This window comes from Antechinus flavipes, chromosome 1, assembly GCF_016432865.1.
Source record: "Antechinus flavipes isolate AdamAnt ecotype Samford, QLD, Australia chromosome 1, AdamAnt_v2, whole genome shotgun sequence".
Taxonomy (NCBI): domain Eukaryota; kingdom Metazoa; phylum Chordata; class Mammalia; order Dasyuromorphia; family Dasyuridae; genus Antechinus; species Antechinus flavipes.
The window spans coordinates 80791483-80808166 of record NC_067398.1 but is presented as its reverse complement, the minus strand read 5'-3'; the positions used below and the strand labels follow the sequence as shown (position 1 = coordinate 80808166).

Sequence of the window (16684 nt, the reverse complement as noted above, 5' to 3'; positions counted from 1 at the left end):
CTTCTCTAAGACCACACTGTTTTTTTTCCATTACTCAGAGTTCAATTTCCTTTTGGTGATTTTTTCATTTACATTATTGTGGTCATCTTATATACTACTTTCTTGGTTTGTTTATTTTATCCCACATTAATTTATACAGATCTTCCTTATTTCTCTAGACTCCACATGTATCATTTTTAATTGCAGGATAAAAATATTCCATTACATTCATAGACCACATTTTTTAGTCATTCTCTAATAAATGGATAAACACTTTGTTTCCAGTTCTTTGCTACTGCTATAAATAAAAAGCACTGCTATAAATATTTTGGTATATATTGGACCTTTGTCCTTTTGTCTTTGGCTTGAGGAGGGGAAGAGGGGGAATTTTAATTCCATGGTTGGACACAGTTCCACCAACAATTCATCCCCAATCCTGTCTTCCCACAGGACTTCTGACACTGACTGTTTGAACTTTTTGATGGTATTTGCCTATTTTCATGGTGTAAGGTGAAACCTTAAAGTTATCTTAATTTGTATTTTTTCTATCAGTAATCTGAAGTATGCTTTCATTAGGTCATGTATAATTTGAAAACTTCCTTTGACCACTTATTAATTGGAGGGTGGCTCTTGGTCTCATCACCTGTGTGCATTCCCTGTACTCAGGTCACTTCTATAAGATCTGAAATACCAGGATGACATCTGACTTAGCAAAGTGACTTGATCTTACTTAAAGTAATTGGCTGCTCCCTAATCATCTCTTTTTTCCCCTTTTGGACTTTTTTCCAGTAATGATGAGGTTTTTTTTCCCCCGTTTAAAGAGCAGGTTCTACAATTAAGAAAATAGAAGCAGAAATCATTAGTTGTTATGTACACTTCTGCTTTCTTTCTAGCTATTATTATTGCCCCATCTCTTCCAAAATAGCCTCTCTATTCCCTGTTTCTTCCTCTTCTTGCCTGCAGTGTCCTTCCCTTTGCTTTTAGTAAATTTGGCTAGCATTTTAGACTCACTTTGTGACAGCATTCTTTTTTTTTTTTTTTTTTTTGTGCAACAGAAGGAAACTTTGAAATCCTTCCATATATATATATATATATATATATATATATATATATATATTTTAACAGCTTATTTTTATTTATTTATTTATTTATTTTTTAATAAATTTTTATTGATAGAACACATGCCAGGGTAATTTTTACAGCATTATCCCTTACATTCACTTCTGTTCCAATTTTTCCCCTCCCTCCCTCCACCCCTTCCCCCAGATGGCAAGCAGTCCTTTACATGTTGAATGGGTTACAGTATATACTAGATACAATATATGTGTGCAGAACCGAACAGTTTTCTTGTTGCACAGGGAGAATTGGATTCAGAAGGTATAAATAACCCAGGAAGAAAAACAAAAATGCAAGCAGTTTATATTCATTTCCCAGTGTTCTTTCTCTGGGTGTAGCTGTTTCTGTCCATCTTTGATCAATTAAGGTTCTCTTTATCGAAGAGATCCACTTCCATCAGAATACATCCTCAAACAGTATCATTGTTGAGGTATATAATGATCTCCTGGTTCTGCTCATTTCACTCAGCATCAGTTCATGTAAGTCTCTCCAAGCCTTTCTGTATTCATCCTGCTGGTCATTCCTTACAGAACAATAATATTCCATAACATTCATATACCACAATTTACCCAAACATTCTCCAATTGATGGGCATCCATTCATTTTCCAGCTTCTAGCCACTACAAACAGGGCTGCCACAAACATTTTGGCACATACAGGTCCCTTTCCCTTCTTTAGTATCTCTTTGGGGTATAAGCCCAGTAGTAACACTGCTGGATCAAAGGGTATGCACAGTTTGATAACTTTTTGAGCATAATTCCAAATTGCTCTCCAGAATGGCTGGATGTGTTCACAATTCCACCAACAATGTATCAGTGTCCCTGTTTTCCCGCATCCCCTCCAACATTCATCATTATCTTTCCCTGTCACTCTAGCCAATCTGACAGGTGTGTAGTGATATCTCAGAGTTGTGTGACAACATTCTTACTGGACCAGCTCTGTCTTCTGCTTGGTCCTCACTTTTGTATACCTCCTTTCCATCTTTTTTCCTATTCTTTAAGAGCCTGAGCTCAATGGAGGCATTACTTTGTCTCTTTAGACATTAGAGTCATCTGATTTGTATCATCAGGATTTCATTTAAATGTCCGGGTTGCCTTAGCATCACGTAACTACATAGAATGACAAAATAATCCAGAACATAAAATGTGAGAACTGAGAGGAACCTTGGGACGCAGAATGTCAGACTGGACAGGGCCTTCGAGATCCCGCCTTCTCTTACAGAAGATCCAATGCCACGGAGCTGTAGAGAAAACCTTGGCCTCTTGATTCCAAGCTCAGGAAGTTTTCTCTGTTGCCCTTCGGGAAATGGACGCTTGGTGAACTTGATGTGGGTATACCTTACTACACTGCGAATTACAACATCTCCAAGGATGGCACATCCACAGCTTCCTCCACAAGGAGGACTGGCGACACTGTCTGCAATCCCAACCTTTTGGGGTTTTCTTTTAAACCTCAACAGATCCACTGGATGTTCCAGGGTCTCTTCACTACTTTCCAATAATAACCCCCATTTTTACGATGCTCTATAAAGCTCTGGAAGATCAATCATGCAAATACTGTCATCCTCATTTTATGTCAGAGGAAATTCTGGTTCAGAGGAACGACTTCCAAGGCCATAAGCAGTGAGTTAACTGTCCTCGTTTAGTCTCAGAACCGAGTTTGCTGCAGTGGAGAATGTGTCCAGCCTGAAGTCAGAGTCATCTTGGTGAGTTCCAATCTAACCTTAGACACGTCCCCATTGTGTGGCCCTGGCCGAGTCACTTAATCTTGTTTGCCACAACCGCTGGAGAAGGAAACGACCCAGCCCTGCAGTATCTCTGCCCAGTCGGACACAGCTGAAAACCAATGAACCACAAACAAGGTCCCTGATTCCCGCTCCTCTCTCTCTGCGTTGGACCCTGCTGGTGCCTAATAAATGAACGCTAAATGAAAGTCAGTGGCCGCGCCGTTTCCCCTTATTTTTTCTCCTAACTTCTTAATCTCTTAACTCGCGCGCCTTCCTCAGTTAATTACTTCCTACTTATTCTGTCTATAACTTGGAGCGTATCCCTTGGCTTGCTTCTTGTCTCCCTTTAGACTGCACGCTCCTTGAGGACCTTTGCTTCTCTTGGTGTCTCCAGCCTTTAGCACAACGCCAGGCGGGTAATAAATGCCTCTTAACTGACAGACTGGAGAGATGCCCGTCTCTGCCCGCGCCTCCTGCTCATCCCGGCCAACTATCTCCTTCCTCGGAACTGTACTTTCCCGATCTGTAACATTCAAGCGTCTCCCATGGGGCTCTCCCCCGGGAGAGCTGGGAGCAGGAATAAGCCCAGGGTGGGCGCGATGCTTAGAATTCCGGCGCGGGTAGAGGAGGGAGAGCCAGGCAAGAGAAGGAATAGGCTCCAAGGTGCCCCGTGGCCCCTAGGGGGCTCTGCTCTGGGACCGTGGTCCGGAAGCTAAAGAGTTAAATCCTCCAGCCTCGTTCCCATCCAGCCTTCCTCAGAGTTGGGAGAGCGATTTCCGGAGAGGGGGGGAGGGGGGGTGCAGAAGGGGGCAGGTTCTGACGCATGAGCGGCGGACGCTTGACTGCGCCTGCGCCGGAAGGAGCGCGTAAGGAAGGTGCGGAGTAGTGCGGAGTAGTGGCACGGGAGGAGAAAAAAAAAAGCAAAAAAAGAAAAGCAGAGTTGCGCCTGCGCGCTGGGCCCTCTCGCTCTATAAATTGAGAGGTTTGGGCGGCCTTAGGTGCCTTCTCTAACCAGAAACCAGAGAAGTGACCTTAGTCCCTCCGGCCACCAAGTCCCAGCTCCACCGCCGACGACGACACATCCTCGAGACTGTTCAGGTGAGGGCCGGAGCGGCTTCCCCTCGGAGCCTGCCCCTCCGCAGAGCTGATCCCGAATTTCCCTCCCGGGCCGGGAGCCCCCATTCTGCGTGTTCCACTGCCGACCTTCGGCAGACCTCCCATTATCCGTGTTCCACTGCCTCTCCCAGATCCTGCCCGGATCCCCCATTATCCGTGTTCCACTGCCGTCCTCAGACCCCGCACCTCCGATGATCCGTGTTCCATTGCAGCCGTCCCCAGGACTTCCCTTTATCCGCGTTCCACTGTCTCCTCCATGATCCTGCCCTTTTCCCCACAACCTCTAATTGCCCCTGTTCCGCTGGCCCAGGACTCCTGCCCTTGCTCCTCCAGGATCCCGCCCAGGACCCTCTTCTCACCCATCACTTCCTCGTGAAACCCCAGCCTTCCCCAGCGCCGCTTTTCCCTCTCCCCCCGGGGTTAGCCCAGTTCGATCCCAATTTCCCCTTGACCGTCGTCCCAGAACTCCAACGTATCTGACTGCTGTTATTGTCCCCAGAACTCTGATTCCCTCCTCCCCTCCAGGATCCTCCTTTATCTCTGCCTCTCGAATTTGACAATCCCTTGTTTGCCGCTCCCCCTCCCCGGAACAACATTAGGCCACCACCTGGGGTTCTGCCTTTCCTCCAGGACCCTGCTTTATTCCTGTTTCCCTTCTGTCAGACTTTGCCCTTCTTCCCCAGAAGCCCTCTTCAAGTTCCTTTATTCTCCTGCTCAGGACCTTTTCCTGTTTCATTTTCTCCAGACCAATGCTTTTAATGCTGTTCTCCCTTTATAATCTTCCCCAACTCTGGGGTCTCTTTATTCAGAACCCTTCATCTTGGCTCTCTAGGACTCCTGTGTATCTGAGCCCCCACCCCATCCCTATTTGCTCCCCCCTCCAGACCCCCTCATAGATAGCCCATTTATTTTCCATCTCCTTCCCCAAACTCCCATTTACTGTTTTCCGTGGATTTACTTAAGGAAGCCAGACTCATACTTCCCTTACTCTGTGGGCATCCCCCTCAGACATTTTTTAGCAGGATATATGCCACTGAAAGGCAATGCCATTTCCTTTAATAGGGCTACAAGCAACGACATTGGCCTAGTTTTCCCAACAAGGAGCAGGCTGGGAGGCCTCAGGAAAGCCCCTTTTCCCAAGGACTCTTAACGGATTTCTTTCCCCAGGCCTTGATGGGGAGACCTTGAAACGACTGTGAGATCGGGGAAAATACAGACTACAGAAGTATTTTGTTCAAATTAATAATAGCCTTTAGTCTCTTCCCCCCTTTCTCTCCCCCCCCCCCGGGCCCCCCAGCCATTCTCTGAAAATATCTGACTCTGCAAACAGTGTCTTAATTTATATTTGATTTTTCCTGCTAATTATCATGCATTGCTAGGCCATTGCCTAAGTAGGGCTTCATCTACTTAAAGTATAAAATATATTCCCAGACTTGTTACATTTGAAAACTTTGGAACTAGATAGTTTCTCTTTGTATGTTAATGTTCCTCAGCTCTTGTGGCCTTGAAAGAAAGGTCCTAGGTGATGGTCTAATGGTACTCGAAATTTACTGATATGTGGTGATGGTATTCACAATCAATCATTTTACAGGATCCTGTCTTTTTTCTCAAAATGGAGACCATTGTTCGACGTTGCCCATTCTTGTCAAGAGTGCCCCAAACCTTTCTCCAGAAAGCTGGCAAGTCTCTGCTCTTCTATGCCCAGAATTGCCCCAAAATGATGGAAATCGGATCCAAACCTGCTTCTCGCACTATGAGCACTTCACCATCTCACTTCCAGCAAGTAAAAGAAACACCTCCAACCAATGAGAGTAAATACTGGTTTATTTATTATCTATGAATTATTACCATGTCTGTGACTAAACCCAAAGCCGTTATAATGTTTTGTTTGTTACATGTTGTACTTTGTGTTTATAATCTTTAGGCATTTGTGTTTTAGAAGAACATTATTATGGGACACTTCATGTTTAAAATTTACATAAATGCTAAGTTTTAATCTTGTTACAACTTTTTTAAACATTTGCCAAGTTTGTCATCATTTAGCTTTTAAAATTGCAGTTCTGAGTATGAAGTTTCTATCATAATTTTTATTTGTCCTTATTTCATTCACCTTTGTATCACTTTATTTCTTAAAAAAGAAAGAAAGGAAGAAAGAAAATAGAATTTTTATATTGGCCTGATTGTGATTAGAAGAGATTCAGAATAAAAACCTTTTCAGGTCTACTTATAGTCCCATAAAGTCTTTACATTTTAGGGTTTTCCTAGTTGTATATCCACAGTGTAGACTTTTATGTGGAATCATTTAGGGAGAAAATGTGATAATGTGTGTAGACTGTTGCTTTTTTTTTTTTCACCTATCAACAGTCACGTAGATATCTGTGCTGACATAAATTTGAAGATTCCTTCCTAGTATGAAATTGGAAAAGAAAAGCAATAGTGAAACACTTGTTACAAACTATAGAAAAGGCGAGGCTGTGACTCATTGGGGTGTTCCAGCATCAATGAGGAAGAGCATTTCTGGAAGGAAAGGTGATCTATTAGCTCAAGGGGAAAGGGAGGTCATTCGTTTTAGAAACATAATTACCAGCCAACTGTTTTAAGGGAGCTTTGGAGCACTGAAATAAGGAGATAGCTGGTGAATCTCTATTATAAAACTTATTTATAATATAGTTTCCTGAATTAACCTTTTGAACTTCATTTAGTAAAAATAGTCTTAAGGTCTTTTTTGTTCTATGTTAGCTCTGTTAAATAGTTTATCCTTTCAAAGAAACAACAGATTTATTTGTTGAGATTTGGTTGTATGAAGTGATGATTTCTTAGATCAAGAGAGAGGAAACTTAAAAGTTTTAGTTACTTAAGTGGGTGTACCCCTTAGTGAAATCTGTTGAACATTTTTGGGTAAAATTGATATTGGAAATAATCCAGATCACAAACTCTCGATTGCCTAAGACTAATTACTTTGGACTCACAGTCAAGAATGAAATGAATGCAAAAAGCAAATAGAATATATCCCTTATCAGTTAATGGAGTAATTCAGGTCACAAATTCTTGATTGCCTAAGATTAATTATTTTGGATTTATAGTCAAGAATTCAATGAATGCAAAAAGCAATCGGAATGTATCACTTAATGGAGAGATTAATAGAAATTTGTATAACAGAACTATAAACTAAAAAAGCACAAGTATGTTATTCTCTTAGGTAAACACACATTTTGACTGCATTTTTACATACTCATTTCCAAATATATCCTTCTTCCCTTACTTTCCTACAGGATCATCCCAGGGGGGAGGGAGGAAGGGTGGCAAGGGAAGACAGTCCAGCAAAACTAACCAACATATTGGAAAGGTTTGATATATTTGTTGAGTGTTTGTACCCATAATGCCCAATATTCGCAAAAAAGACATGGAGAAATGCATTTTCTCATATCTTACGTGGAGCCAAGATTCAGATCTTTTTCTCATGGAGTCAAAATTAGTCATCCAGGTCTTTTTCTTTCCATTTACAGTGTCATAATCACTTGTGTATTGTTTTCTCAGTTTATTTTTATTCAGTTTATTTATTTAAAAGACTTTCATATAAATCTTCCCATACTTCTTCATAGTTACTATTTTCTTCATATATTCATTATTGTTTAGGGTACATTCATATCCTATTATATTTTTTACATACTACAATTTGTTTAGCCTTTTTCTAATTGATTGTCAGATATTTTTAGTTAGGCACTGCTAGTATAAAATTTTAACTATATATGTGTCATAATACAAATATTATGAAGCAGTGAGACAAAAAAACTGAGTCGTTTTCTTGTGTAGTTAGTTTGGTACTTTAATTTCTCCATCTTTCCCCAGAGGACAAAACTTCCAAAACTGTAGTCCAGCATGCTGATGGTTCTCAGCAGACCACTGGCGGATCCCAGCTTCCCTCTGGGCACCCATCCTCTGCTGCGAGTCAGGGAACTGCCAGTAAATGCCCTTTTCTCGCGGCTCAGATGAACCAAGGAACTAGCAACGTCTTTCGTAAGGCCAGTTTAGAACTACAAGAGGATGTACAGGAAATGCAGGCGGTGAGGAAAGGTAAGCAAGTCATCACATAGAATGAATTGCTCTTGTAACTTTTCCTCTTGAACCTTAGGACTCTATTAGCTTGATAAGTATGTTTCAAATGCTTCTGTTGGAAGGCCAGAAGGAAGCACATCATGACTATAGTTAATGGATTCCATTAAGAAATGTGGGAGCTGTTCTCAATGTTAACTGCTGTGTCACTGAATGAAACCTCATAAAAAAGAACTAAACAAGAAATAAAACAAAAAATAAAATATTTTCCCCTAAAGAAAAAAAAAAAAAGAAATATAGGAGCTTTGAGGAATTCTCAATATTTACAACAACTCATTTCTATAAATATTTTGTAATTGAGAATAACTACTGATAGACAGTAGTATTTTCCCTTACCCCCAACCATTTTAGTGGAAGAAGTGAAAACTGATGATGGTATTGTTAGATTATTGACATAGGTCAACCCAGCTTGCCTCATTGAACCAGCTATATGACTCTTAGTTGATTATGCTTATGGGTCTGGATGAACTCTTAGAGGGCATTAGAAAACCTTAGATAACAGGTAGTCTACATTGACCTGAATTTTGAGTAAAGAAAATTGGAATTTTCTTGACATCTTAATTCCTGGTATCTTGTGCTTTCATCTTTGTGAAAGATTATTGTGGGAAAGACATATAGATTAGAAAATAAAAGAAGTCAGAATCTTAAAAATAGCCATAATTGTTCTTTCTTTGCCTACCATTTTCTATATTAGAAAGCAAATTCTGTATTTTTCTGTGTTAGAAAGAAAATTCTGTATTTCAGAAGTGCTATAAAACAAGGATTTTATATCAGATTTGTTTTATTTTATTCCTTCTCATGAAGAAGTTGCTCAAACTCCAGTTAATCCTACTGTGATCAATCTCAAGACGGGGAGAGAAAACCAGAGTGGTTTGCTAAAGAACTTTCAGGATCTCATGCAAAAGCAAAGACCAGAAAGAGTATCCCATCTCCTTCAGGACAACTTGCCAAAATGTAAGTTTTAAACCACTACCACCAAAAACCTTTTTCTTCTTCTTCTTCTTTTTTTTTTTAAGCTTTACTTTTGCAGTTTTGTAGTTTGTCTGGAACCTAACATAGCTCCTAAACAAGTCACATCAAAACTTAAATTTTTCAATCTGTTAAGATTCACAAGTCCAAAGTTACCATTGTTTATGTAAACAGGTGCTGTTAATAACTAATTTAGGAATAAAATGGCTCTCTTTTTTCATTTTTAGCTGTTTCCACTTTTCAATATGATCGTTTCTTTGAGAAAAAAATTGATGAGAAAAAAAGTGATCATACTTACCGAGTATTTAAAACTGTGAATCGGAGGGCACACATATTCCCAATGGCAGATGACTACACGGACTCTCTTGTTACTAAAAAACAGGTGTCTGTCTGGTGTAGCAACGATTACCTAGGAATGAGTCGTCATCCTCGGGTGTGTGGGGCAGTCATGTAAGTAGACTATAGAAGGATCATTTATGCCAGTGGATATATTATTGGGAATCTCTTAAAGGGAAATGGACATTTGGGACTTGATCTTTTGTTTAAAACATGTGAATTGTATTCTGAACCAATAATTTGGTGGCATATTTAGTGCTTAATCTCAAATATATTTTAAAAATCTGTTTGCCTAAACACACATATGTATAGCTATTGCATTATAAATAAAGATTAAACTCTGTAAGCTATTGCAGGCAAGATAATTTCCATTATAAAGTCTTGTATAGTTTTTTTAACTTAAGCTCTCTATTTTGACAAAATATCTTAGAAAGTATATATTCTCAGATTCTTAGTGAGCAAAGTATCTGTAGTAGAAATTAACCATTTTGCTGCAAAATTTTTAGCTGTGGAATTTTGGTCAAAATATTATAAATAGATAAAAATCTGTTTGTGAGGCAGTAGGTGCTACATAAAATATGCTCAGTTCAGTTGTTTAACATGAACACTATAACACCCAGGTTGATAGGCTTAATCTTTGAATCAGTTTCACAATTCTCTATCATGTGAAAATATAGAGTTCAGCATTCATTTTTGTAAGATTTTAAGTTCCAGATTTTTCCCTCTCTAAGATAGCAAGCAGTCTAATATAGATTTATACATGTATAATCATTTTAACCATATTTTCATATTAGTCATAAACATAATCTCTTGACTATAAATCTAACCTTTACTATGCTAAGGAAACTTAATTCACTGTGTGCTCCCTAATTTCAAGGTAAGCACTTCTGGAGCTTACCTCATATACTTATTAACTTTGTGACTCTGGATAAATCCCTTAACCTCTTTCAACCTTAATTCCAAAATGAGTCCCTTGGACTAGATGGACTCTAAGCTTCCAACTCTATAATCTTATATAATGTAGTTTATCATGAGATCAGGCTTATAAAACTAAATGGCTACATTTCAGAGGACTTGAACTCCAAATCAAATTCTATTCATTACATTTCAGCTTGTGAGTCTGAGCAGATTTTGAAAATAAGTGTACTTCTGGGAAAGAATTATTTGGTTAATCCTTAAATTAGCACTTCACGCTTGCTGTCTGGCACAAAAATATTTGTTGTTCCTTTTGGTAACCTCTAGAAGAAATTTGTTCTTAAAAGAATATCTTCTTTCATGTATGTGTTACACAGGGAAACATTAAAACAACATGGTGCTGGAGCAGGTGGTACTAGAAATATTTCTGGAACTAGTAAGTTTCATGTTGATTTAGAACAAGAATTGGCTGACCTCCACGGCAAAGATGCAGCTTTACTGTTTTCATCCTGTTTTGTTGCTAATGATTCCACTCTCTTCACTTTGGCCAAGATGATGCCAGGTAAAAAAATTATTCTATTGGATGGACTATTGTTTAGTATGTTTCTGAGTGAAAATAAAAATCCAAGTAACACTTTATTTCAAAGAACTTCCAAAAGTCATTCCTTTTTTAAAAAACAGCTTGTCATGAGGGACAAACTCACGTATAACATTTCTAGCTCCACATTAGAACTTGAAATTGAGTGTAACAACCAAATTAAAGACGTTCATAAGATCATATTGTCTTGACTATGTTCTGTAACCTATACTTGTTTGCTTTGAAAACTATTTTTATAACTTCCAGAAAGTCAAAGACACTTTGAGTTTTTTGGTGTGTTGACTGTAAATTTGAAGTTGCTTTAGTTATTTTAAACCTAGAAACAATGTTCTAAATAAACTGTCTTTTTGCTGTTGGCTTGTAATTTACTTGTCAAACAACGAAAAATATCTGCAAGAAAACTTTGTCAAACATTAAGTTCCTTATCAAATAATGTAGAGATTGTTTTTATTGCATAGTTTTATCTTAACCACTTATGAAATAAATTTGAGATACATGTCAATAAATGTTTTGTCATATCAGGCTGTGAAATTTATTCTGATTCTGGGAACCATGCTTCCATGATCCAAGGAATTCGTAACAGTAGAGTGCCAAAGTATATATTTCGCCATAATGATGTAAGCCACCTCAGAGAGCTGCTAAAGAAATCAGACCCATCCATCCCTAAGATTGTTGCATTTGAAACTGTTCATTCAATGGATGGTGAGTCCTCTAGGTACTGGTATGTGAAGACTATATGTTGAAATCCTTAATGTGCCCCATTGAACCAGGAGTAGACACCGAAAGACAGGTTTTTGGCTTTGGGGTTTCTGTCTCGCAGACACTGAAAGACAGGTTTTTGGCTTTGGGGTTTCTGTCTCGCTTTCTAGCAGAACTTTGCAGTCCATTTGCTTTGCTTATGTTTGCACTGAGTATTTTCTGCCCATGCATTTAATTAAGATTTAGAAATCATAGGGTTGCTGTATCTTGGGGCTTATTTTGTTTCATTTATCTTGTGTCAGTCTTGCTTTTCATGAGATTTCTTTGGTATGCTCCACAAAATGTTGCTTGTTGTGTGCCCAGGAGCGGTGTGTCCGTTGGAAGAACTGTGTGATGTGGCCCATGAATATGGGGCCATTACTTTTGTGGATGAAGTCCATGCGGTGGGATTGTATGGTGCCCGAGGAGGTGGGATCGGTGATCGAGATGGAATCATGCACAAAATGGACATCATTTCTGGAACCCTTGGTATGTATGTGTGCTCAAAGATAAAACTAGTCAAAGTTGGGCCTTTTACCTAGAGACACACCCCATGAAAAAGAAATTAAAAGCACACAGACTCAAGTTAAGATCTAAGGAGAAGAGAAAGATATGAAATGCTCAGTTTCTAGGTTACCATTCCATTGAGGAGGACAGGGGCATGAAGTCTTTTGGGATAATTAGCAGACAAGAACAGCTGAATTGTTCTGTGGACTAGGGCTTTCCCGTGAGAATTTCCTGCCTCCGTTTCCTCATCGGGGCAGTGATTAGAGTGCCACTTCTTGATCTCGGTCGGTATGAAGGTAGCTCAAGTAGGAATTCTCCATGGTGGTAGCTAATGCCAAATGTGACTGCCCAGATTTTAAGCAAGCACGTTAATTACAGGACACACTGTTATTATGTTAAGACAGGGCTCTGCTAGATGGAGCGGGCACGTAGCTAATCCTGAAACCTGAGAGACAGGTTATACAAAAGGATTTAATGAGAACTGAAGAACAAGTCTGGATAGAAACCAGACTTAACTAGCCTGCTGTGATTGATAGGTCTCATTTATCTGGCAAAGCCTAATCATCAAAGCTTTGTACTTGTAGAGGATATTAAATGAACTCTGCAAACTAAAACAGTTAATGCTCTTATCTGGCTCTCACCTTAAATATAATGAAATAATGTGGTTATAAGATTGGCACCTTGGCTCAGATTGAGACATTTGTGTTCTGGGAACATGGAAAATAAGCTGTTTTGAAAAAGACACAGTAGGGAACACAGGAAATGTTCCCTGGCCAGTGTGCTACCCTCACCCCCATCACACCCTTCCCACCCCCCACCCCCCACGTTCTCCCCCCAGCCCCACCTCTGCCCCAGCCCATCCCATCCTGGGCAGGATCTGGCACTGATCTGGTAGGGAAGGTGGCAGAACCAGGAGGGTCCAGTGGGGGGTTGCATTGAGGCAGATTTGGGGCTGTTATCTCTTTACACAAATGAGAGGAGCACTTGTTGGGTATTTTGTGACAGATTCTTGTTGGGGTGAAGGTTAGAAGAGAAGACACTGGAAATGTCTTTCAGTCCCAGGCTCTGAGGATGCAGAGTTAGCTGCTGTGGACAAGAACCTTCTTTTGGGATGAATAAAATTAGACAGACCCAGAAAGTGTTTCTGATCCCAGGAGGTTTGATTCAGAGTCAAATAAATAAAATGATGCTTTGAGACCCTGGGCGCTGGGGTTGAGAGTCAGGCAGTCCCAGTCTGAACTTCAGAGAAAGTCGGTGAGGAGGAAGAGAGACAAGGAAAATGCCTGAAGTTAGTAGAAGGAACATGCCAATGACTTGGGAGAGCCCGGGTGCTAACCCCTTTGTGCTTTTTTCCTTCAGGCAAAGCCTTTGGCTGTGTTGGGGGCTATATCGCCAGTACCAGTTCTTTAATAGACACTGTTCGCTCCTATGCTGCCGGCTTCATTTTCACAACTTCCCTCCCCCCGATGCTTTTGGCCGGGGCCCTCGAATCGGTCCGCATCTTAAAGAGCGCCGAAGGTCGAGCCCTTCGCCGGCAGCATCAGCGCAACGTCAAGCTCATGAGGCAGATGCTCATGGACGCCGGGCTCCCTGTGGTTCACTGCCCCAGTCACATCATTCCAATCCGGGTAACGACAGCTTGACAGATGTGCTTTGTGCTTGGGAACGTACGCCAGAAAATTCTGGCATGCAGGTGTTCTGGGGTCAGGCGCTTCAGGGCCATCCTGAGGTCCGTTACCACATAAGGCGGCTGACGGCTTTCACCTCTGCTGCTGCTGCTGCTGGTTTTCCACCATGTTCTTCGGGAAAAGTAAATAAGGCTGACTTCCCAATGAAAATAACACTTCTGGGGCCAAGGGACTGGTTTTCTTAAGAGGCTGATGCGTATGAGCATAAACGTGACTGCCCTGGGCCACTTTGGGGCTGAATTCACTTCTGAATAGGTCTGTGCTTTTCTGTGGACACAACAGTCCTGTTAGTTCTGAGTTAGCTTTGCAACAATTATATAAATCTCCCTGTGTGAAGAACAATCAGTGTCTGCTACTATGGCAAGTACTTTCTGCAAAAAGGCAGTGAAGAACATTCATTGTTGCAAAAATTTATCAATTCTTCTATTACTAATGACAAACACTCACCTGTTTTAAGCCCTGCTCAGTGGATTGACCAAAACAGTGGTAGCATTCTTATATCTTACATAATAGATACCAAAAGGAGACAGTTCACATTTATGTAGAATTTTGAGATTTACAAAACCCTTCTCTCACAATAATCCTGTGAGATAGGCAGTGCAAGTATTTTTTCAATAATTTATTTTTTCCAATTACATGAAAAGACATATTTTTACATCTTTTTAAATTTTTTAATTCCAAATTTTTGCTTTCCCTCAATTCCCCTTCCTAATTTAGTAAGCAAATTGATATAGATTACATATATGAATGCAAGCATCTCCTAAGCCCCTACTGTGTGCTAGGTACACTGCCCATAATTCTTTTCTCATTTCCATGGAAATTGTGATTCTTTGAAACTGAGAAGTCCGAGCAAACTGTTTCTTCTCTATTACTTAAAGCTCTCTTACTCTGTGACTGTATCCCAGTGTTTCTTAGAATGAGCTCTGATTTTGATGGAGGTTGGGAGCTCTTCGTTCTGGAGGCAGCTCTCTATGTGGCTCTGTGCCCCAAATGAGACACATACTTATTCTAGACTTCTTGTCATAAACCCCAGGTGGCAGATGCTGCGAAAAACACAGAGGTCTGTGATGAACTCATGAGCAAACATAATATCTACGTCCAGGCCATCAACTACCCCACGGTCCCCCGAGGAGAAGAGCTCCTCCGCATCGCGCCGACCCCTCACCACACCCCGCAGATGATGAACTATTTCTTGGGTGAGTACACAGAAATCCCTGAAGTTGGCATGGTTTGCATTTGTAACTCCCTGGTGTATATTTAGAGGCAGTGTGGTGTAAGGGATAGCAGCCAGGAGAGCCCTGGGCAGGCCTCTGCCCTCCTCCTACCTCAGCAGCTCCGCAGACCGGAACGGATCAGCCTCCTTCTAGAGAGGATGTGACCAGCCAGGGAAAGCTTCAGTTCCTTCTGGGGCATTTCAGTGGATTTTTAAAAGCTTCTCAGCAGGCCTCCTGGCTGTGCTGTGAACACCCCTTAGATGTACCACATTCAGCCATTACACTGCTTCTGTAATGTTGACCTAATAGTGAATCGGCCCTAAATACAGAGTCAGCGTGTTGAAGTGTGGCCTCTACTACAAAGCGACTCTGCCATGAACACCCCAACAATCCAGTAAAGTTTGGTTTTTGTGCTGGAGTCAGATATGTTTAACTGAGCTCAACATACGTCTCAGCTCCAAGGTTTAAAATAACCTTTTCTCAAGGGAATTGGGTTTGGTTTTAAAGAACTTTAAACATTCATTTGAAAATGTTCTCTCCTTCACAGAGAACCTGCTGGATACTTGGAAGTGTGTGGGGCTAGACCTGAAGCCTCATTCCTCGGCAGAATGTAACTTCTGTAGGAGACCCCTACACTTTGAAGTCATGAGTGAGAGAGAGCGAGCCTATTTCCAGGGCATGAGCAAACTGGTTTCTGTCAGTGCCTGAATCTGACCTCCATATCTACCTGATGTCACCCAGTCTCTTATCCATGTTGTCTCTCTGTAGCCTTTATATATGAATTAACTTATCTTAAATTTTAATCCATAGTAGAAACATAGTTCTTAAAATAAATTCCTATTAAAGCAGTATGGTCTCATTCTATAATGTGAGGGTATTCTGGGTGTTAGCACAGACTGATCGGTTATTCCTTTTTTTCTCATCTATCTTATTATGCTAATTAATAATAAAAAACAACCTTTTTCTGGCCCCGTTTAAAAAGCCAGTCATAATCTTTGTCTATTTTCTTCAAACATAAGAAAATAGATGATTATTAATAATCATTAGATCTTTTTCCATACTCTTTGAAATACATTGCCTTCTGCTACATTGAAGAGAATGTAATGGTTCAGACAACTCTCATATTTACAATATGTTGAAAGATTCCTTTGAAGCACATTCCTGAATGCTGTGTTAGACTTGTAGTTAGGGTAGATAGAGACTGAAGGCTAAACTTGCCTCCCATCACTTAATAATTCAGTAGTTTCTTGATTCCCTTTGTTTTCTTGAAATTGAAGGGAAGTGTGCATTATAGGCCTTTTACTGCCTAAAGAGAAGGCTGAAGGGTTGGTCAGTCCTAGAGAGAAGCTGAGAGATCATCTCACCGAGGGTTCTTAACCAGGGATCTGTGAAGTTGGGTTCTTTTAAATCATTATTTGGATACCGATTTCTATATTGGGACCCTATTACTGTAGGCAGACACCAACCTCTCAGTCCCTTGGGTATAATGAGTTAGAATTTTAGACTGCCTTTTAAAATACTAAGACTGATTATTTTATAAAAAGAAACCAGAACATGAGTGTCTGAAGGGAAGGAGGCAGTTAGAACTACAGAGAGGCACTCAAAATGCTACAGAGAGCATTCAAAAGAATGGGAGTGTCCAAATAGGTGACTAGTAACCTCCTTCTTG

General features: G+C 40.5%; 1 protein-coding gene across 1 annotated transcript; it reads left to right on the top strand.

The window, feature by feature from the left end:
* The first annotated feature begins 3721 nt into the window (after positions 1-3721).
* ALAS1 (5'-aminolevulinate synthase 1) lies at positions 3722-15863 on the top strand. The gene is made up of 11 exons (XM_051985218.1): positions 3722-3919; positions 5529-5748; positions 7787-8011; positions 8855-9004; positions 9247-9469; positions 10648-10832; positions 11391-11570; positions 11931-12095; positions 13473-13741; positions 14835-14997; positions 15563-15863. Exons 2-11 carry the CDS (start codon positions 5550-5552, stop codon positions 15721-15723), a joined length of 1920 nt encoding a protein of 639 aa, XP_051841178.1. The 5' UTR covers positions 3722-3919; positions 5529-5549; the 3' UTR covers positions 15724-15863.
* The last annotated feature ends 821 nt before the right edge of the window (positions 15864-16684 follow it).